This window comes from Chiloscyllium plagiosum, unplaced genomic scaffold (genome assembly GCF_037043375.1).
Source record: "Chiloscyllium plagiosum isolate Xiang-an unplaced genomic scaffold, Cpla_swu_hap1 HiC_scaffold_13, whole genome shotgun sequence".
Classification (NCBI taxonomy): domain Eukaryota; kingdom Metazoa; phylum Chordata; class Chondrichthyes; order Orectolobiformes; family Hemiscylliidae; genus Chiloscyllium; species Chiloscyllium plagiosum.
This window is the reverse complement of record NW_028270151.1, coordinates 76,285,850-76,309,414: the sequence shown is the minus strand read 5'-3', so window position 1 is coordinate 76,309,414 and position 23,565 is coordinate 76,285,850. Positions and strand designations below refer to the sequence as shown.

Here is a 23,565-nt window from a genome sequence, read left to right as displayed (position 1 = left end):
TTTCATTCAGAGCTAAGATTAATTTGATTTCAATTGCAGTAAACTCCTTCACGTTCATATCCTGTCTCGATACTTCATTTCTTTTCCTAGTTTGTGCACCTTTGCTATTTCAAGTTAATCCACAAGATGATCGTGTTCTTGCTTGTCTGTTTTTTTGTAATGTGGTCCTTTCTCTCCTGAAAGTTTCTCTGCAGCATGGCCCCAAGGGGTCTAGTTAACTCTGATAGTCACTCAACTGCCAGTGACTCATTTTGACAGCTGGCAAATATTGGCTGTTCAACTATAGAGGCATTGCAGTTAAGCCTGAGTTTTCCCTCAGCTCACATAATCACAAGTGTTTGGCTAGTTCCAAATTCCCAGGTAGTCCACCTAGCACTGCTTTGGCTGAGATTTGTTAGCAAAATACAGATGAAGAATCAGACTCTGGATCTTCCTGACCAGCTCATTCCTTGAACGTATAGACATTTTGGGCAGAACTTTCCTCTTCCAAAGAGCGAGTAAGGGTGGGCTGGCTGTGGAGGTGGTCAGTGGATCAGTGGAAAGGATATATAATCAAGTGCACCAAAACTGGAAGATACTCAGCCCATTCCCGCCACCTCAGAAATCAGGTTCTCAGTGTGGGAAGACTCAGATTTGGTCAAATTTTCAACCAACCACGAATTAATGCCCTGAAGTTGTAACTTAGTGTCAGTGCCTCATCTTTCCTGGCACACCGTTACTTCAGCTCCAGGCAGGATGAGAAAATGCCAGTTGACTGGTAACCCAGTGCAGGCGGGCTACTAGCTTGGGTGGAATGATGGGTTCTCTTGATCTGCAATAGTTGATATAATTTCAAGCAATTAGACCAAGGTCAGGCATATGACACGCGTGAACCACCCTTTGCCCTTGCCTCTGACCATCTGCCCATTCTGTCCCCATGATACCAACCCCAGAAACCCCATCAGTGCGTACTTTTTTCCGACTTCTGATCCTCCATCTGTGGGTCCAAGGGGGCGGTGTCTGGGCAGCATTGATGATGCGACTGAGAGGTCAGCCTCTGATTGGCCAGCAGCCCCAGATGGGCTGGATCTCTGGTCCGGTTTTGCAATTCTGGCAAAAAGCTTGACAGCAGCCAATCAGCTTCCTTATTGCTGTTTGATTGGATATGCTTTCAGAACAAGCTAGGCCGCAAGTTTCTCAAAACAAAAATATCCTGCTTCCACACACAGTCCATGAATGGCAAGATTCCTCCAATTTTTGGGGGAGGACCAACTACACAACATTAGATTAATTTGCTTCCTCCTTTAAGTGCTCTGCCATGCACTGATCCTAAACTAGAGACAGGGGATACATCTGACCTCGGTTCTCTGGTCATGTGGAAGATTTGTCCATATGATCTGGTATTTAAATTGTCCTTCCCCTTGAGGGAAGGGGGCATTGTCTGGTATAATTGTATAATGGTATCGATGAAGATAGATAAAACTGATAAACTGGATAATGTAATTTGATATTATCTGGTTATCTTGAAGTTGGAGTGTAAGATCTGAGCAATAATAAAACACTAGCCACATAGAAAATTCTTCATAAGCAACCCCACAGCCTGTTGTCAAGCATCAAGGTCTTTCGCAATGTAATTTTAATTAGTACAGATTGCTCTAGACATACAATGTGTCTTTGAACTGGGGGCTGAGCACAATAATAGGTTGAAACAAATATTTGAGAATTATCCATTAAGCTGCAAATGCAAGAGCCATTCTGCTCCCCTCCAGCCCTCAGAGTGAAATGTGCAGTAAAATTACACATTTTTCCCACAGGGTTATGTTAAGCAGTGCCGAAAAAGGACAGACATGTTCACAGAGGAGCAGTTAAGGACCATCTTTGGAAACATTGAAGACATTTACAAATTCCAGAAGAAATTTCTTAAAGGTCTGGAGAAGAAGTTCAATAAAGATCAGCCCCACCTGAGTGAGATTGGTTCCTGCTTCCTTGAATATGTGAGTAGTTCTGACTCTTCTGCTTACACACACAAGTAATTCACTGAGGGGCAAAATAATTTTGGTTCTTCTCTATTTGATTTTTTAATAGCAGTTTCAACAGAAGTGTTAGAATCAAAGACTCTGAAATATAATGAGAGTACGGGAAATAATTTCCATTTATGGACTTTAGACCTTCTCAGTCATTGAAGCTCTATTGAATTGCACAATAATAACAATTTCCATTTATATAGCATCTTTTAAATAGTAAAGCATCCCAAGGTGATCCACAGGATCAATTGCCAAGCAAAGTTTGATGATGTGCCACATATATTGGAACAAGAATCCAGAAACCTGGGTCAATGAGGCAAGTTTTAGGGAGCATCTTAAAGGAGGGTGGAGAGGTATTAAGGCAAAGGCATTCACGGAGGAACTTCCAGATCAGGCCCAGGATATGAAAGCTGACAGTGGTGAAGTGAAGAAAATCAGGGATGCACAAGAGGCTAGAATAGGAGGTGTGTAAGAATCTTGGAAGGTTCAGACTAGAAGAGATTACAGGAAGAGATTATAGGGAAAGGCAAGACAACAGAGGATTTGAAAACAAGAATGAGAATTGCAAAATTGAGATAGTACCAGTTTAGATCAGTGAACATAGAATGAATGGGACTTTGGAGGAAGTACAGTTTTAAATATTGGCAGTACAGTTTTAAATGTCATCTGGCTTTACAGATGCTAAACGGTATTGGACACCTACCAGAAAACATTGGAATGGTCCAGTCTAAAGGTAATAAAAATATGAATGAGGGTTTCAGGTGCAGATGAGCTGAAGGGGGAGCTGAGTCAGGAAATATTACTGTCATGAAAGTGGACAGTCTTCTTTGAGAGGATATGTGGTAGCAAATTGAGCTCAGGATCAAATTAGATCCCAGATTGCAAACAATCTCATTCAGACTTGAACAGTATCTAAGGATGTTGCCAGGGAACAAATTTTATGGAATGTTTACAACTGTTTTAATGCAGGAAATGTGGCAGCCAATTTGAATACCAAGAGCAATAAAGTAAATGAAGAGATCACATGTTTAGGTGTTATATTTTGGTGTTCTATCAGTAGGATATATAAAATATCAATGACTCAGAATAGCTACAGCACAGAAGAAAGAGAATTTTATTCCTGCACAAACAGTAATGTCAAATTGGTTTGGCACAGTGCCACAGTGGTTAGCACTGCTGCCTCACAGCGCCAGAGACCCGGGTTCAATTCCCGCCTCAGGCGACTGACTGTGTGGAGTTTGCACATTCTCCCCGTGTCTGCGTGGGTTTCCTCCGGGTGCTCCGGTTTCCTCTCACAGTCCAAAGTGTGCAGGTTAGGTGAATTGGCCATGCTAAATTGTCCGTAGTGTTAGATAAGGAGTAAATGTAGGGGTATGGGTGGTTTGCGTTTCGGCGTGTTGGTGTGGACTTGTTGGGCCGAAGGGCCTGTTTCCACACTGTAAAGTAATCTAAATGACAGGTCCCCAAAATAGTAAAATAACCCTTGGTACGTACACCGCCAAGTCTCTGTTTAATTGTGCATAGAGATGGACTCTGCTGTCAGTCATTCCATTAATGGCCATTTCTCAGTTGTTGAATGGACCACTCAACTACAGCAGAGATTTGAATGTTGCTGGAAAAACACAGCACATCACATAGCATCTGAGGAGCAGGAAAATCGACGTTCCGGGCAAAAGCCCTTCATCAGCCTTTCATTCTAATCTGACTGTAATCTCCAGCATCTGCAGTACCCACTTCTGCCCACTCACCTACAGCAGCCAATTAAGCCAGTTAAGGCCACACTTCGTGGCCATTTTCAGATGTCATTTTCTTGGCATCAGACCATTTCAGCACTGCCCGCATACCCGCTTTGTTTGAAGGTTGGCAGCATCCGAGTGCCAGAAGGCCATCAGTGGGGCTTTCTGTGATAGGCCCAACAACTAAGTTGCGGACATGAGAGGTCGAAGGCTAAAACCTTTCATGTGAAGGAGTTTCCCATAAGTGCTGATTGCGCTAACAGCACTGGACCTTCTATCATTGCAAGTTTTGAGCAGGCAATTATCTGAGTGTACTATTTATCTTGCTGTTTTGCCTTAGCATTGCCAATCTTTCCTGGTAAAGGTATTGGGTTATCTCATTGTGCTTCCCAGCTTGGGAGCCCACCCTCCTTCATTGGCAACTTAATTCGAACTCTACAAATGCAGCACCTTCACCTTGAGTGTGGACTTTTCCTCCATATTGTGAACAAACTACCAGGTGTCTGACTCTACCCCTTCCCCCATTGTTCCCACACCTTACCTCACAACCATCACCACAGCCAATCAAAATCAAAATCAAATCACAGCCAATCACCACACCAATCAAAAACCCTGGGCTAGCTCTTCTCCACCAACCCAGCAACACTGAAATCCAGTGGAGATCCTGCTTCTGGGTCTGGCTGGTATATGTTAACACTGCTTTGCGTAGCCTCAATATCTGCAAGCTGAGGATTTTGTGTTTTGTGATATGTGCACACAGGGATGAAAATGGGGCTGATAACCAAGACAAAAAGTGTGGCACTGGAAAAGTGAGTCAGGCAGCATCCGAGGAGCCTAAGCTCTTCATCAGGAATGTGGGGTGGGCCCAAGGGGACTAAGAGAGAAATGGGAGGGGGCTGGGGCTGGGGGGAAGGTAGCTGAAAATGTGATAGGTAGATGAAGGTGGAAGTGGAAGTGATAGATCAGAGTGGAGGGTAAAGTAGATAGGTGGGAAGGAAGGTGGACAGGGTAGGACTATTCAAGAGGGCGGTGCGGAGTTAAGAGGGTTGGATCTGGGATAAAGTGGGGGAGGGGAAATCAAGAAACTGGTGGAATTGACATTTATCCCGTGCAGTTGGAATGTCCCAAGGCAGAATATGAGGAGTTCTTCCTCCAGGCAACAGGTGACAAGAATTTGATGGTTGAGGCGGCCCAGGACCTGCATGTCTTTGGTGGACTGGGAAGGGGGGGGTTGATATGTTTGGTCACAGGGCAGTGGGGTTGGTTGGTGTGTGTGTCCCAGAGAGGTTCTCTGATAATGAAGGTCAGCCCAGCTCACACACCAGTTTTTTTACCATGTGAATTAATTGCTGACCTTCCAGTGCTGCTGCTTCTTTTCAGCAGACAGATTTCCAGATATACTCCGAGTACTGCAACAACCATCCTAACGCTTACACCGAGCTCTCCAAACTCATGAAGATCAACAAGTACGTGTACTTTTTCGAGGCATGTCGGCTGCTTCAGAAGATGATCGACATCTCACTGGATGGCTTTCTGCTCACACCAGTCCAGAAGATCTGCAAATACCCACTTCAGTTGGCAGAGTTGCTCAAGTACACCAATCCAGAGCACAGGTAAGGACTAAGTGAGCTGACACTGTGCAAGTAATACTCATGGAGGGAATCAGCACTTAAGAAAACCAGAGAACTCATTGAGTGAACCAAGTGGATATTTTTAAATCAAGAAACTGACTTTTGGTTTTCCTGTTGTCAGAGTAGTGTAGATAAACTCACAATCAAAGCTAGAAATTAGGTGAGGCAACAGCCTAGTCGTATTATCACTAGCCTTATAAATTCAGGGACCAAGGTAATGTTCTGGGTTCGCAATCCCACCATTTTGGAATTTGAATTCAGTTTTTTTTTTAGAAGCATCTGAAATTAAGGGTCTATTAATGATCTTGAAACCCTTGTCAATTGTTGGAAAAGCCCACCTGGTTCACTAATGTCTTTTAGGGAAAGAAACTGCCATCCTTATGTAATCGGTCCTGTATGTGACCCAGACTCACAGTCATGTGGTTGAGTTTTAATTGCTCTTTGGGCAATTATGGATGGGAAATAAATGCTGGCCTGCTTAGTGATACCATATTCCATGAATAAATAAAAGAAAAAAATTACCTGGGCCTTCCTGCCTGATCCTGACAGTGAAATGTATATGATCCCTGTAGGAGTGCACAAATCATTCCCCTTACAGCCTCAGCAAAAGCCACTTCTAATGGTTGACTGGTCCAGTTCGGCTGAGAACTAGATGCCATCCAAAATTAATTGCACCACTGTGCAATTAATTCACCACTAATTCACCACTGTGGTCCCATTGCCCTCCCATGCAGGGTCCAGATCTGCAATTGGGCTCAGTGTCAGGATCATCCTGATCTTTGAATCCATTAGGAAAAATATTTACTTGAATGGTGAGAGGCGAGAAATTGTGGAAGAGCAGTTGGATTAAAAGCTCATTAAAAGCCAGTGTTAATCAAACAGGTTGATGGAATGTTAAACCGAATCTCAAAAGTATGCAAAAATGTGGGTGTTATGATTTAGTTATAGTGGTTAAGATGTAACTAAATTGAGTTGTTTAAATTACTTTCGTAATTGAACAGGGTGCATAAGGAGAAGTTGGTTCTTAGACTAGAGAATCCAACAAGAGGATGGGTAACTCTCAAATCAGAGCTATGCTCAAAATTAGGCAATGCTATTTCAAACAATGGGCAGTAAAAATCTTGAATTCTTCCTTCCAAAAGGGTATGGATACAAGGTCAATTGAAACTTATGAGACTGATGTCCGTAGGTTTTTAGTTGGAAAAAATATCAAGAGATGCTATGTAATGTCAGATGAATGAGCTTGAGTTATAGATCAACCATAATCAAATTGAATGATAAAACAGGCTACAAGGGCTGAATGGCCTGTTTATGTTCCTAGTAATTATTTGGCTCATTTGGTTCCTTAATACAAATTGTACTAAAGAAGCTATATTTCAGTGCTAAATACTAGTTTCTAATACACCGCCCTGTGGCCAACCACTTTAACTCCCCTTCCCACTCTCCCAAAGACATGCAAGTCCAGAGCCTCCACTGCCAAATCAAAGTCACCAGCCAACTGGAGGAAAGTTACCTCATCTTCTGCCTCGGGACCCTACAACCACACGGCATCAATTTTGACTTCATCAGTTTCCATATCTCCCCTCCCTTTATCTCATCCCAGATCCAACCCTCAAACTTGGCCCTGCCCTCTTGACCTGTCCTACCTGTCCATCTCCCTTCCCACCTATCTGCTCCACCCTCTCCCACCTGCATCCATCTATCGCCTTCTCACCTATCTTGCTCCTAATCCTCACTATTTATCTCTCAGCCCCGTTCTCCCTCCGCATTCCTGACGAAGGGTTCATGCCTGAAACATCAACTCTCCTGCTCCTCGGATGCTGCCTGACCTGCTGTGCCTTTCCAGTGCCATACTTTTCGACTTTGACTTTCCAGCATCTGTAGTCCTCACCTTCTCCTAGTTGCTAATTCAGACCTATTGATTCACAGCCATAAGTTATACTACTGTGGGTAAACATGGGATTTAAGTACAGACTGAGAAATGGAGAGGAAGAAAGTTTAGAGGAGATGTGGGAAAAACCTTTTCATCCAGAGGGTGTTAGAAATCTCTGGCATATAAGGGTAGTAAATGCAGAAACCTTTATAACATTTAAGAGTGGCACGTGTATGGAATGAGCTGCCAGAGGAATTGATGGATGTTAGTACAATTGCAACATTTAAATGATGGGTGTATGAGTAGGAAGGGTTTGGAGGGATATGATCCAAATGCTGGCAGGTGAGACTAGATTGGGGTGGGATATCTGGTCGATATGGACATGTTGGACTGAAAGGTCTGTTTCCTTGCTGTACAGCTTTATGACTCTTACATATTCAGATGTGCACTTGTGATGCCGAGGCATGCAAGGCTATGGACCAAATGCAGGAAAATGGAATTAGAATAGTTCGGTGCTTGATTTTGACTGGTGCAAATGTGATTGGCCGAAGGACTGAGAGCCTTTTTTCTGTTGTGTAAATCTCTATGTATTTATGAGTTATGTAGGTATAAATAAAACAATAATTTGTTGAGCTCTTTGTTCTGTGTCCACAGGCTCAGATAATATCTACATTTCTTGTAGATGTAGTTGTTAATAGGTTGAGAAAATCTTACCTCAAAATGGACATCCTTCATCATGAGTTATAAAGAAAGGCTGAATGAACTGGGACATTCTTCACTGGAGCGTAGGAGGTTGAGAAGTGACCCTATAGAAGTTTATAAAATCATGTCTTTTCTCGAAGATGGGGGAGTTTCCACACCAGGGGCACATTTTTAAGGTTAAAGGAGAGAGATTTAAAAAAGATATGGGGGCAATTTTTTTACACAGAGTGTGGTTTGCAAGTGAAATGAACTTCCTGAGGAAAGGGTGGATGTGGGCACGATAACAACATTTAAAAGACATTTGGATAAATACATCAGTTGGAAAGGTTTAGAAGGATATGGGCCAGGAGTAGACAGGTGGGACTAGTTTAGTTTGGGATTATGTTCGGCATGGACTGGTTGGACTGAAGGGGCTGTTCTCGTGCAGTTTGACTCTATGATATGTACAAAAATTAAACAGTATTTCAGGGAAGTGGAACCATCATAACTCACAGAAACACACTATAATGAAAGACAAGGCATTAATTCCTGAAACTAGAACCTAAACTGGTTGCATTATCATACTCATGCAGCTGTCAAAGCAAAACCAACCAAAATTTTGTATGATTTAGAATGCTTTATTATCCTGGTATATAGAGTCATAGAGTCATAGAGATATACAGCATGGAAACAGACCCTTTGGTCCAACCTGTCCATGCCGACCAGATATCCCAACCCAATCTAGTCTCACCTGCCAGCACCCAGCTCATATCCATCCAAACCCTTCCTATTCATATACCCATCCAAATGCCTCTTAAATGTTGCAATTGTACCAATCTCCACCACTTCCTCTGACAACTCATTCCATACACGTACCACCCTCTGTGTGAAAACGTTGCCCCTTAGGTCTCTTTTATATCTTTCCCCTCTCACCCTAAACCTATGCCCTCTAGTTCTGGACTCCCCGACCCCAGGGAAAAGACTTTGTCTATTTATCCTATCCATGCCCCTCATCATTTTGTAAACCTGTATAAGGTCACTCCTCAGCCTCCGACGCTCCAGGGAAAACAGCCCCAGCCTGTTCAGCCTCTCCCTATAGCTCAAATCCTCCAGCCCTGGCAACACCCTTGTAAATCTTTTCTGAACTCTTTCAAGTTTCACAACATCTTTCCAATAGGAAGGAGACCAGAATTGCACACAATATTCAAACAGTGGCCTAACCAATGTCCTGTACAGCCGCAACATGACCTCCCAACTCCTGTACTCACTACTCTGGCCAATAAAGGAAAGCATACCAAATGCCTTCTTCACTATCCTATCTACCTGTGACTCCACTTTCAAGGAGCTATGAACCTGCACTCCGAGGTCTCTTTGTTCAGCAATACTCCCTAGGACCTTACTATTAAGTGTTAAAGTCCAAGGTTCATAGATTGAAAAGCTGGAACAGGTGGCAGTAAAAAAAATAAATGTCCGCACACACGTATGATATGCCTCACACAAATAAAGTGATTTATATCAGATCAAATGGGTGGCATTTGCAGAGGGTTTGCTTCCATTATTGTGTATGTTCCCTCCTGTAATATATGATAATTAATATCTTTCATCCAGAGATTACAATGATGTGGAGGCTGCATTGAATGCCATGAAGAATGTTGCCAAATTGATTAATGAGCGCAAGAGGCGGCTGGAAAACCTCGACAAAATTGCCCAATGGCAAAGTTCAATTGAGAACTGGGAGGTAGGAGCCCAGACTCTGTTTGCCATCATCACACATTTTGTTTACTTGTGATCTGTAGATTTAGCTTCACTTTCCTTTACAGTAAGCATAAATTGTTTTCTTTCATGTCTGCATTCTTTTTTTTTGCTTAACGCCACAGTTATTTAGTTACTTGGCCCAAGCTGACTATCCTGGATCCAGTTCTCAGCTGAAGCCGTTCACTAACCCATTTGCCTATCCTTTCTCTATACCATTCCTTTGTCAATTATTTATTGATTTTCCTTTCATATGCTGTTGGAGGTTCTGCAAAGGTTGCTCCATGTGGTAAAGCATTCCATGATCCACTATATTTCTCAGTGCTCATAACTTGTCCTTTTGTTGTGTTAGTGATAAACTGAGTTTATAGGCTAGATTCCACTGGAAAACTCGGTCAGACCATCAGAAGAAAATATATTTAATGGCTAGTCTGGCGTCAGCTCACTGATCATATTTCAGTTTTGCTTCTAGTATGCACTCAGCACATACAACACCTGGTGTGGGAGTAGAGATGGCAGAGAGTGGGAGACCGTGATTGTGCACCATATAGAGTATTAACATGGGTAGGCATTGACATTTGCTGAGAGCTGTATTGCTCAGGCTCTGTCAGTCTTCAGGAATACTCTGTTCTTGCAAATGTTAGGCTGCATTTCATGATGCATCAGGGATGGATTGTTAATTGGGAGAATCCGGACAGAACTCCAGTGTGAATACATCCAGTGACCCTCAGCCCAGGAAATGGATTCATGGCTGTGTAGTAGATGTAAGGTTGTGAGGAAGTCAGCTACTCTGATCAAGGAAGAAACTGCCACATGAATCTCCTTCTCACTGATTCATGTGCTTACTGCAACAGTTCCTCATAATTGCCATCACAAATGTTTTGAAACTTTGCTAACTCTCTTCCAGTGGTGTTAAAATAATATTTTGGCACGGTGGCTCAGTGGTGAGCACTGCTGCCTCACAGTGCCAGGGATCCAGGTTCAATTTCAGCCTCTGGTGACTGTGTGTGTGGAGTTTGCACATTCTCACCCTGTCTGCATGGGTTTCCTCCAGGTGCTGTGGTTTCCTCGCACAGTCCAAAGATGTGCAGGTTAGGTGAATTGGCCATGCTAAGTTGCCCATAGTGTCCAGGGATGTGTATGTTAGGTGCATTAGTTAGGAGTAAATGTGGAGTAATAGTATAGGGGAATGGGTCTGGGTGGGATACTCTTCAGAGGGTCGAAATGGACTTGTTGGGCTGAAGGACCTGTCTCCACACTGTAGGGATTCTATGATTTCACATTATTCTCATAACTAAAATAAACTCCTGAGAAATCCATTTAAATACAGATTCCATTTACCTCATATGGAGTGGATAATCCTATTATAATCAGTGCTTTCGGGTAAGTTTGGACACTGCCTGATTTTGAGTTGGACAGTTGATTTTCTCCAGTTGTCTGCCTGGAGCTTCTCACCAATGAAACTGGATATGTGAAGATTGGCAAATTGAAAAACTATATATTCTCCATTTATGTTATGGGGACATTATTCATTAAAGGTTTTCAGTGGAATTTCATCAAAATCCACCTGACCTAACCATTCCGGATTCCTGGGACTTGGGAGTGAAAGGTAGAAACCTATAGGGTACTCCCTGAGTTGGATAGTCAGCAGTTAACAATTCTATCTTTTTCTTCAATGCCAACATGTGAAGCACACAAAAGTTCTTCTGTTTGCTTTGATGGGACCATGCACTTGCCAACACTCATTTGCAGGTTCAAATTAAGTAATACCAAAACATTTTCCTCCAATTTCCTCAACTTATACAGCCCTCTTGCAACACTGGTAATGCTACAACGGAAGAGACAAGGGACTTCCCGAAACTCCTTGCATGACGGAGCAGATTGTAGTTTGCATCTGGTCAAATACTTGCCTTGACATTTAAATCTCCTACACCTACTTTCTGACAAGGTAATGGAAGGTGTGGTGTTGTGTGAAAAAAAATCACTTTTATCGAGGTGCTGTAACCATGTTCTGTACCATTAGCACAGTGCTCTGTTTTAAGAAGAATCCTCGAGGGTGTGTTCAAATCTATCTTTCTGTTGTGTCATGTGCTAATTGCTTGGAAGCTACAATGAAATAAAACATTTTGTTGATTCCATGATTTGTTGCTTGTTATGCAATTACCATGTAGCTGCAGGGAGGTGTAACTAATACCACTCAATATCAATATAAATCTCCCTGAGATAAATGACCTATAGAATGTGCTTGAGCATGTAATTTAGTTTCAGGGTGCAGGAAATTGATCACTGAAAAGAAATATTGCTGATTTGTAATGCTGATAAATGACCTGCCCGTTAGAGAAGTGGTATTGATTGTGGAGGAATTGACATATCTTTCCAGCGTTTTTACCATGGTGCATGTGGTTTCAGTTTTACATTGTGGTCTAATGGGAGAGAATTAGTAAAGTGCCAGCTCATAAGCAAAATGGTCACTTTAGCAGCAACTGAAAGATAGCGATTTAACAATTTGACTGTTGGTCTAAAGTAGGGCTTCAGGCCAGTTCGCACAAGTAACTAAAGGACTTTTACTGTGAAAACCCATTGCATTTTGAAAACATCCCTGCTCTCTTCCAATTTTAACTTAGCATGAACTGTGATATGATCACTGGCACAATACTTGCAGTTGAAGAAAAGCTTGCATATTTTCCCCACTCCACACAAGTCAATTTTAAGGTTAAGTAGCACACCAAAGGTGCTTCATTTCTGAGGGACAGGTATAATTTCAGTTACTACACAGTTTTTATTACTGTCATAAATGTTGTATGTTGGAGGTGCAAAGGCTAAGTAATCCTATTTAGAAGGGATCTCTCACAAAGCATTCCAAATTGATTCTTATCAGATCTTCCTTTCTTTCTTTAGGGTGAAGATGTTTTGGCTCGAAGCTCAGAGCTCATCCATTCTGGTGAATTAACAAAAGTCTCCCAACCTCAAGCCAAGAGCAAACAGCGAATTTTTTTCCTCTTTGACCATCAGGTGGTCTTTTGCAAGAAGGTAAAAATACCATCTGAAGCTACGTAAGCCTTCTCAATTTGACTTTATTATGGAGGTCATCCAGGCAATTTGGAAAGGAAAAACATTACCTCATGAGAATAGGTCAAGGTTCATTCTGTTTTCCTCCCATCATCCTGGTTAGAATTGTTAGAGCACAGAAGGAAACCATTCAACCTATTCTGCCTGTACTGATTGTATTGCCTAGTGCCAGATTCCTGCCTTTTCCCCTTACCTGTGCACAGCACTTCAATCCAAATAATCATCCAATGCCCTCTTGAATGCTTCAATTGAACCTGTCTCACCACATTTCCAGGCAGTGCGTGCTGTACCCTAACTACTTTCTGTGTGAAAAAGCTTTTCTCACCTCACCTTTACTTTTTTGGCACTTCATTTAAATCTATGCTCTTGGTCTTTCTTTTTTTTTACAACTTGGAACAGCTTCTTATCTATCCTGTCCAGCCCATTCATTATTTTGAAGACCTTTGTCAAATCAAAAATCTCTACCAAATCTAATCACTGGTTAATTAATCACTGGTCAATCAATAGCAGTTAATCACTATTGATTAGGGTCAGACTTAAGGCAAAGAAAACCAGAATGTGTATAAGCCCAAAATCCTTTTCCCTGTAGCCATACTACAGTAAAGAAGAAAGGACATGCATTGATATTTGATATATATCCCAGTCAAATAAACGTTTTAGAATCATTGTCATTGGTGGAATGTAGGAAGCATATCAGCCAATTTGATTTACTACTGCCATATGTATCGAGGTACAGTGAAAAGTATTGTTTTAAGTACTTTACAGGCAGATTGTACGATACAAGTGCATCAGGGTAACAGAACAGAGTGCAGCATACAATGTTACAACTGCTGAAAAGGTGCGCAGAGAGATCAGTATTAGCATTAAAGAGGTCAATTCAAAAGTCTGATAACAGTGGGGAAGATGTCGTTCTGCAATGTGATAATGACTAGATACTCTGTTTGCAGTTTTGTTGATTGAGTGATAAATATTTGCTACCATACTGCTAATGGTATTATTCCCTTTTGCTCATCTTTAAAATGGCCTAATGGAATATTTTGTATCCATCTGAGAAGACAAGAGCTTCATTTTAATATTTCATCTGAAACACAGCATCTCAAACAGTGCAGATGTTTACTTGTGCTGTACAGAAATTCCTGCCAAGATTTTGTGTTTAAGCTTCTGGTTGAGACTTGAACCCATGACCTACTGACTCACAGCTCAAAGTGTAACATAGAGGTTCACTGAGGGCAGAGAACCACTGTACCACCGTGACAATCAGGGCCTGTTTAAAAAGTGAATAAGGCAAAAGATGGAGAATTACAGACTGACTAGCCTAACCACGGTCATGGGTAAGGTTCTGGAATCTACTGTGAAGGATGAGATTTCTGAATACTTGGAAGTGTATGGTAAAATAGGGCAAAGTCAGCATGATTTCATTAAAGGGAGGTCATGCCTGACACATCTGCTAGAGTTCTTTGAGGAAGTAATGAGCAGGTTAGACCGAGGAGAGCCAATGGATGTTATTGACCTGGACTTCAAGAAGGCATTGGATAAGGTGCCACAAAGGAGGCTGTTAAGATTAGAGTGGTGCTAGAAAAGCACAGCAGGTCAGGCAACATGCGAGGAGTAGGAAATTCGATGTTTTGGGCAAAAGCCCTTCATCAGGATGAAGGGCTTTTGCCCGAAATGTTGATTTTCCTGCTCCTCAGATGCTGCCTGACCTGCTGTGCTTTTCCAGCACTAGTCTGGTCTTGACTCCAATCTCCAGAATCTGCATTATCCACTTCTGCCACACAGGAGGCTACCGAGTGTCACATAAGGGCCCATGGTGTAGAGGCAAGGTGCGAGAATGGGTCCAAGTTTGACAGTCTGGCAGAAAGAAGAAAGTGAGGATAAAAGTGTCCATCTCAGGATAGAAGCTGGTGACAAGTGGTGTTCTGCGAGCTCAATGTTGGGACCACAACTTTTCACGTTACACATTAATGAACTAGATGAATGAACTGAGGGCATTCTGGCTAAGTTTGCAAATGATACAAAGATAGGTAGAGGGACGGCAGCATTGAGGAGGTGGGAAGGCTGCAGAAGGATTTGGACAGGTAGGAAGAGTGGGCAAAGAAATGGCAGATGGAGTGTGAAAGTGTAAGGTCATGCACTTTGATCGGAAGAATAGAGGCATGGACTATTTTCTAAATGGGGAGAAAATTCAGAAGTCTGAAGTGCAAAGAGACTTTGGAGTTCTAGTCCAGGATTCTCTCAAGGTAAACATGCAGGTTGAGTCAGTAGTTAGGAAGGCAAATGCAATGATGGCATTTATTTTGAGAGGACTTGAATACAAATGCATGGATCTACTTCTGAGGCTCTATAAGGCTCTGGTCAGACCATATTTGGATTGTTGTGCACAGTATAGGGCCCCATATTTCCTAGCCCGAGAGCATGTTAGAGGAGGTTCATGTGAATGGTTTCAGGAATGAAAAGCTTAACATATGAGGAACATTTGAGGATTCTGGGTTTTATGCTCGATGGGAGTTTAGAAGGATGAGGGGGAGATCTAATTGAAACTTACAGAATACTGAGTGGCCTGGACAGACCAGATGTTGGGAAGATGTTTCCATTGGCAGGAGAGACCAGGACTGGAGGGCACAGCCTTAGAGTAAAGGGAAAACCTTTTATAACATAGATAGGGAGAAACTTCTTCAGCCAGAGAGTAGTAAATCTGTGGAATTAATTGCCACAGAAGGCTGTGGAGGCTAGGTAATTGAATATATTTAAGACTGATATAGATAGGTTTTTGATTATCAAATGGATCAAGGGTTATGGGGAGAAAGTGGGAGAATGGGGTTGAGAAATTTATCAGCCATGATTGAATGGTGGAGCAGACTCATTGGGCTGAATGGCCTTATTTCTGCTCCTATGTTTTATGGTCTTATCATTGTTTCATCATAACATTAATAATTATTGACTGAAATTAGCCTAAAGAAGACTGAGAAATAAATTTAACAAAGTACCAACTCATTTTCTCAGTGTCATTTGTCCTTGATGGTTATAGGTCTAGACCCTGAAATAAAAAGCTTAGCACTTTTCTGCTGAACAAACTTATTTTTCAGATTGAACAGAATTTTAAAATGTATAAGAACAGAAGTATTATTGGCATTCAGGATTATTTTAAATGATTGTTTTAAAATAGTAGCAAGATTCACACATAAGAATGTAAATCGACTTGGATGATATTTAACATTGTATTTTCTGAATACAGTTAGTAAGAGAGTAAGAGGATGACAAACAACCACAAGCATTTCCATAGCCTTTGCTCAGCTAAAATATTAACATGTGATTCAATCCCACTAAGGTTCACAGGCAAATTGGAACCTCATTGCAAGTGCTTCATTGATTCACAATCTGGGGAACCTGGAATATAATGGCAGCCAAAGTTGCTGTTCAATCCAGGCCAGTTTGCCTGTCTAACAAGACACAAAAGTGTGATATTAAGAAGAATCATGTTCAGCTGTTTAGTATAAGTCTTAGTGGGAAACTTGCTCAGAGCACAGTTTCACTCATTGCTCCATATTAGCAATGCTTACTAGTGAATGCTGAAATGAATGTATATGAAAAGTGCCACAAAAACGTATGAATTATATTTTCTCTCAGTTTTAATGTTATTGAGAAGTTTATACAATCACAGAATTGTTACAGTAACGAAGGAAACCATTGAGCCCATAGTGTCTGCACAGACTGTCTCTGACTATTTAGACTTGGTGCCAGACTTGTGCCTTTTGTTATTTCTATTTAAATAACCAGCCAATGCCCTCTTGAATGCCTCAGTTGAACATTTCTTGAGCACACTTCCAGGCATGACATTCTAAACCCAGATCAGTTGATGTGTGAAAAACTTTTTTCCTCACTTTGCATTTGCTTCTTTTGCAAAACACTGTTCTTGGGCCATTTGTTAATAGGAACGGTTTTTCCAGTCTACTCTGTTCTAACAAATCACAATTTTGAAAACTTCTATCAGGTTGCCCCTCAACCTCTCCAAAATAATCATCCCCATCTTCTCCAAACTATCTTCATGGCTGAAGTATCTCATTCCTAGCGCCATTCTCTTCTGCACTCTTCCATTGCATTTGCATCCTTCATATAGCTTGCCACACAGGACAATACACTTCAGCTGAGGTCAAACTAGTGTCTTAGGTGGGGTCAGTTTAACCTCCCTATTTTTGTTGTACTCTATACCCCTACTAAGGAAGCTTAGCCAAGAATAACACCACCACTCCTTTTTATTTGTTTCCATCTTTTCTAACCAGAAATATTCACACTCAGTGCTGTCCTCCTTGAAGCAAATCTCTGATATTCCCACAGCATCATCACCCCTCAAGGCAAACCCCCAATCTTATTAACTATATTCTGTGTATTCACATACATAAAACATGATTTTGCAGCTGTCCAGGACATTGAGTAGGCCATGTTTTGGAATACTGCTTTCAGTTCACGTCCGCCTGCTATGGGAAAGATGCTGTGAAACTTGAAATGTTTAAGGAAAGATTTACAAGGATGTTGCCAGGGTTGGAGGGTTTGAGCTATGGGGAGAGGCTGAATAGGCTGAGGCTATTTTCCAGAGGGTCAGAGGCTAAGGGTGACCTTACAGAGCTTAATAAAATCCTGAGGGACATGGATAGGGTGAATAGCCAAGGTCTTTTCCCCAGGTTGGGGAGTCTAAAACTAGAGGCCATAGGTTAAAGGTGAGAGGGAAAAGATTTAAAAGGGACCTAAGAGGCAATTGTTTCACGCAGAGAGTGGTGTGTATGTGAAATAGGCTGCCAGAGGAAGTGGTGGAGGCTGGTACAATTGCAAAGTTTAAAAGGCATCTGGATGGGTACATGAATAAGAAGGGTTTAGAGGGATATGGGCCAAATGGGACTAGATTAGGTTCAGATATCTTGTCAGAATGGATGAGTTGGACCACAGGGTCTGTTTCCGTGCTGTATATCTCTAAGTCAGTGACTTTATAACCTTCATTGTTTTTATTCACTCATTGGGTGTGGACATTGTTGGCTGGCCAGCATTTATTGCCAGTCCCTAGTTACCTTGAGAAGCTGGTAGTGAGCTGCATCCTTGAATTGCTGCAGTCCACATGCTACAGGTTGAACCACAATACCCTTAGAGAATTGTTAAATAACATTTGTGCATACAAATTCCAGACAATTACCATCTCCAAGAAGAAAAAAATCTAATCACTGTCCCTTGACATTCGTTAGTGTCACAATCACTGAATCCCCCACTATCAACATTCTTGGTATTACCATTGACCAGAAACTCAACTGGGTTCATCATGTAAACACAGTGGCTACAAGAGCAGGTCACAGGATAGGAATGTGGTGGCAACTAACTTACCTCCTAGCTCCCCAAAGCCTGTCCACCATCTGTAAGGCACAAGTCAGGTGTGTGATGGAATTTTCCTCACTTGCCTGGATGGTTGCAGCTCCAACAACATTTAAGAAGCTTGATATCATCCAAGAAAAGGAGCAGCCTGCTTGATTGGTGATGAGCTACCCTCATGAACCATTGTAGATTGATCCACAATGTCATAGGGAAGGAATTTCAGTGTTTTGGCCCAGCAGCTATGAAGTAGTGGCCATGTATTTCCAAGTCAGGATGGTGAGTGGCTTGGAGATGAACTTGCAGATGGTGGGGTTCCCATGTATCTGCTGTCCTTGTCTTACTAAGTGGAAGTGATTGTGAGTTTGGACGGTGCTATCTAATGATCTTTGGTGAATTTCTGCAGCGAATCTTACAGATATTACACACTGTTGCAATTGAGTGCCAATGGTGGAGAGAGTGGATGTCTGTGGATGTCGTGCCAATCAAGAAGGTTGCTTTGTCCTGGATGGTGTCAAGCTTCTTGAGTGATATTGGAGCTGCATTCATCCAGGCAGGTGGGGAGTATTTCATCACACTCCTGACTTATGCCTTGTAGATGCTGGACAGGCTTTAGGGAGTCAGAGGTGAGTTACTTACTGCAATACTCATGGCCACTGACCTACTCTTGTTCGCCACTGTGTTTATATGCCAGTATAGTTATGTTTCTAGTCAATGGTATCCCCCAGGACTCAATGATGGTAACACCATTGAATATCAAAGGGCGGTGGTTAGATTGCCTTGCATTGAATGTAGTCATTGCCTGACATTTGTGTGGTGTGAATGTTACTTGCCACTTTGCAGCCCAAGCTAGGATATTGTCCAGATCTTGTTGCATTTGAACATCGATTGCTTCAGTATCTGAAGAGTCAGGATGGTGCAATCATTAGTGAACATTCCTACTTCTCACCTTATGATGGAGGCAAGGTCATTGATGAAGCAGCTGAAAATGGTTGGGCCTTTAATAATACTTGGAGGAACTCCCACAGAGATGTGATGGAACTGAGATAACTGATCTCTACCAACCATAGCCATTTTCCTATGTGCCTGTTATGACTCCAACCAGTTTTTCCATTGATTCCCTTTGATTCCAGTTTTACCAGGATGCCACATATGTTCAAAGCTTAGATATCAAAGCTATCACTCTCCTCTATCTATGGAATTCAGCTCTTTTTGTCCATGATTTAACCAAGACTGTAATGATGCTCAAGAGCTGAGTGGCCCCAGAAGAACCCAAACTGGGTGTCACTGAGCAGGTGATTGCTGAGCAGGTGGTAGTACCATTGACGACACTTTCCATCACTTTACAGATGATCGATAGTAGACTGATCGGACAGTGACTAGCCGGGTTCAATTTGTCCTGTTTTTTGTGTGCAGCTCAAACCTGGGCAAGTTTCCAAATTGTCAGGAAGATGTCAGTGTGGTACCTATACTGGAACAGCTTGGCTGGGAGAGAGGCAAGTTCTGGAGCACAAGTCTTCAGTACTATTGCCAGAATATTGTCAGTGCCTGTAGCCTTTACACTATCCAGTGTTTCCAATCATTTCTTGATATCATGTGGAGTGAATTGAATTGGCTGAAGACTGGTACCTGTGATGCTGGGAACTACTGGAGGAGGTGGAACTATATTATTGCTGTCAAAGCTTCAGCCTTATGTTTTGCACTGAAGTGCTGGGCTCTTCTATCATTGAAGATGGGGATATTTGTGGAGCCTCCAGTGAATTTATAATTGTCCACCATTCACAAATGGATGTGGCAGGACTGGAGAGCTTAGATCTGATCCATTGGTTGTAGGATTACTTAGCTCTGTCTATCACTTGCTCCTTATGCTGTATTGTAGCTTTACCAGGTTGACACCTCATCTTCAGATGTGCTTAGTGCTGCTCCTGGCTTGCCCTCCTGCACTCTCCATTGAAGCAGGGTTGATCTCCTGGTTTGATGGTAGTGGTTGAGTAGGAGATATGTGGGCTATGAGGTTACTGATTGTGTTGGAGTACAATTCTGCTGCTGGTAGTGGACCACAGATTCTCATGGATGTCCATTCTTGAGTTGCTAGATCTGTTTAGACTCTGTCCCATTTAGCACAGTGATGGTGCCACACGACACAATGGAGGATATTCTCAATGTGAGGGCGTGACTTCATTTCCCAGAGGACTCTGTACGGTCACTCTTACCGATACTGTCACGCACAGATGCATTTGCAGCAGACAGATTAGTAGAGGTGAAGTCAAGTATATTTTCCCCACTTTTATGCACCATGGGATTACTCTCCCAATATTATCTTCTAGTTCCCACAGCTCCGTTGATTGTTTAAGCCCTTTCACCACCAAGTTATTGTGTCCTATTTTAATCAGGATGTTGATGTTAAATGGTTACATCCATGAAGCGCCTTTAAATGCCTACCTCTTCTGTTTTACCTAGTTAGTTCAGTAGAACCAGTTAAGCCATACATTTAGCTGACCAGACTTCAACCTCTGGAATTCTCATCTGAAATCTTTCCTCCTGTATACAACATTCTTCTTCCTTAAGATCCTCCATAAAGGCTATCTCTTCAGCCAGGTTTTTATCCATTTTTCACAGCATGCCCAGCTTTATTTTGACGTCTATTTATAAGTGCCTTGGAACATTTTTCTATTTTAGAAGCACTTTATAAAATGGAAGTTGCGGTTTTTATTATAGTACAATAAAGTGCACTGAGGCTTTTTGTAAAATGTTTTGAAATTCTAATATTATATGGGGTGAATGGGTCATAATCTGTTCAGTTTTACAATCTGAGATGTCACACTTTCATAGGACCTCCTGCGTCGTGACATCTTATACTACAAGAGCAGGATAGACACAGACAGCATGGAAGTCGTAGATGTCGAAGATGGGAAGGACAAGGACTTCAACATCAGTGTCAAGAACGCTTTCAAACTTCAAAACAAGTTCACTAATGAAGTACACTTGTTCTGTGCAAAGAAATCATCAGTCAAAGAACGTTGGCTTCAAGCCTTTGAAAATGAACGAAAACAGGTTCAACTTGATAAAGAGACAGGTAAAAATCTTGTTTGTGGAACTGTTGGCAGGTTGAAACGATTTTACTGAGGCTACTCGTGTCAGCTGTCATCTCCTTGAATATAAATTCTATGAAAGCAATTACATCCATGCCACCATTAGTGTGCCTTTCAGTTTCTTCATTCATGGGATGTGGTTGTCTCTGGTTAGGCCAGCATTTATCATCCATCCCTAATTGTTCATGAGAATGCGGTGTTAATCTGTCTTTTAGAATCATTGCAGTTCATCCACAATGCTATTAGGGAAGGAAAGTATTCTACCTTCTACAAAGCTATGAAATTCTGCTTGGCATGCAATATAGTTCTCAACAAATATCAGGAGGTGACTTGCATTATTCCCCACTGATCATGCCTTCCCTCTGTTGGAGTTGCTGATGTACTGTAGTGTGCACCTCTCCCTTTCCATCTTGCCTTAATGCCATATCATTTATTAGGCTTCAGCTCAGAGTGCAATAGATTTATATATTTATACTGATGAGCAATTGGTAGTTAACCACCTGAGGGCAGTTAATAACCCATGACTTGAGGATTTATGCTGGCTGAATATAACTACAGCTAAGGGCTTTGTGGTACTGTCCCTACCCCTGAACTGAAAGACCTGGGTTCACTTCCCACCTGCTGCAGAGGTGTGCAATAACATCTCCAAACAGGTTGATTAAGTTAAAGAAAGAACATTATAACTGCTTCTAGTGTGAAGCTACTTTACAAAATGGATCCACTAAACATTTGTATGTGATTATAGAGAGCTGGGAGGATGGTTTGCCCTGCACACGTACATTCAAGTTGCCAATGACAAAGTGATTAAAAAAACAACAGTCATTTGCTCATTCTAGAGTGCTGCATCAGTGCACAGCATCTACAAGTAATAAAATAAAACATTCCATAGCTGGGTTCAACTATGAATCTTTATGATGCCCTCCTGGTTATTCCTCTTGGAAATGGCATGCTCCACCACAAATGATTCACTTTCTGAGCTGTTACTTATCTACTAGCAACAAAGTGCAATACCAATGAGATCCCTCATTAATATAATTGTATTGTTTTCTCCTTCATTCACGACATATCAGATTTGTTTTCCAGAATTAACGCTTGGATATGTATTTCACATTGTTTGCTTGTCTTCCAGAAACGCTGTCCATCATTATTGAATGGGGCATGCTTGATTTTACAGTTGTGTTCATGAGTAATCTTTGTGCTTTTTCTTAAGGCTTTGCTATCACAGAAGTTCAAAAGAAACAGGCCATGATGAATGCAAAAAAATCACATCCGACTGGGAAGCCTAAAGGTGATTTTTCGAATTTAATAAAGTTATCACTGCATAGTCATCTACGAAGCAGGCATTGCAATTCATGGTTTGATCTAGAAGTTCATAATAAGTGCAATACACTATTTGTATTTTAGTCAAAGTCTTATCTGGATAGTATAGCTGGAAGGACAAATTGATCAAATACATTTTTAAGACACATTTGACATACAAATAAATATAAAATACAAACAATTTTAAAGTAAATTTGAAAGAAAAGGGTGATCCAGAGGAATATTTTGCAGTGTTAGAGAAGATCCACAGATGGTGCCAATTGGTTACTTCCCAATGAGAAAACAAGAAAATTAGTTTTCTAAGACAATTTGTCCTTCTCTGTGAAATGCATTGCCTGTGGGTGTGTTGGAAGTAGATTTGGTGGAAGAAATCAAAAGGGAACTGGATTATTAGCTGAAGAAGAAGTATGTATAAGGTTATAGGAAGAGTGGCTGTGGATTAATTGTTCCTCAGACAGCCAGCACAAAATGACCTGCTTCTCTGCTGGAACTGTCTTCTGGTTTTATGATTCAATCATGACAATACTTCAAAATATATTTTATTGGCAGTAAGGAGCTTTGTGCTATCTATCCTGAGGTTGTGAAAATCCATATCAATGTGAAGTTTTTCTTTCTTGACAGCAGCAGACAACAGTGAAATTCCAGATATGAAACTTAAAAATAAGCATTTCATAAGGGAAACATTTCATGCAGTTTGTACTAAATTACATTTTAAATTTTCCAAACCAGTGAGCCCTTTCTTCAATGGAGCATTGCTAAGAATGTAAGCCACAAAACAATTATCTGGGTTACCCATGTCCTAACGTGGGGTATATTGCAAGCTTACTGAATGAATAATGAGAGTGGGAAAAAAAACTTAATAATTGTTGTGTCATTATTCTAGCTGTGGTACAATATCTGGGCTAGTTATTTGAGCACATCTGTTTTTCTATTCTTTATCCATGGCTGTCACAAACATTGGTCTCTATTTTGCTACTGAGCACGTCTAAATTTGGAACATCTCAGCCCTCATAATTCTGTCATTTTTCGGTTCTTATGGAAGGACGAATATCTTAA

General features: G+C 41.5%; 1 protein-coding gene across 9 annotated transcripts in view; it reads left to right on the top strand.

The window, feature by feature from the left end:
* Positions 1–23,565, top strand: part of LOC122555777 (Rho guanine nucleotide exchange factor 4) — a 473,424-nt gene that overhangs the window by 428,747 nt on the left and 21,112 nt on the right. For 8 of the 9 annotated variants that reach the window (XM_043701907.2, XM_087993757.1, XM_087993754.1 and 5 more), the window contains 6 exons: positions 1,794–1,973; positions 5,120–5,352; positions 9,533–9,662; positions 12,575–12,706; positions 20,930–21,173; positions 22,400–22,477. In XM_043701907.2, coding sequence (XP_043557842.2) covers positions 1,794–1,973; positions 5,120–5,352; positions 9,533–9,662; positions 12,575–12,706; positions 20,930–21,173; positions 22,400–22,477 — 997 coding nt within the window. The remainder of the gene's footprint in view (positions 1–1,793; positions 1,974–5,119; positions 5,353–9,532; positions 9,663–12,574; positions 12,707–20,929; positions 21,174–22,399; positions 22,478–23,565) is intronic. The other variant, XM_087993755.1, reaches the window with a different exon arrangement.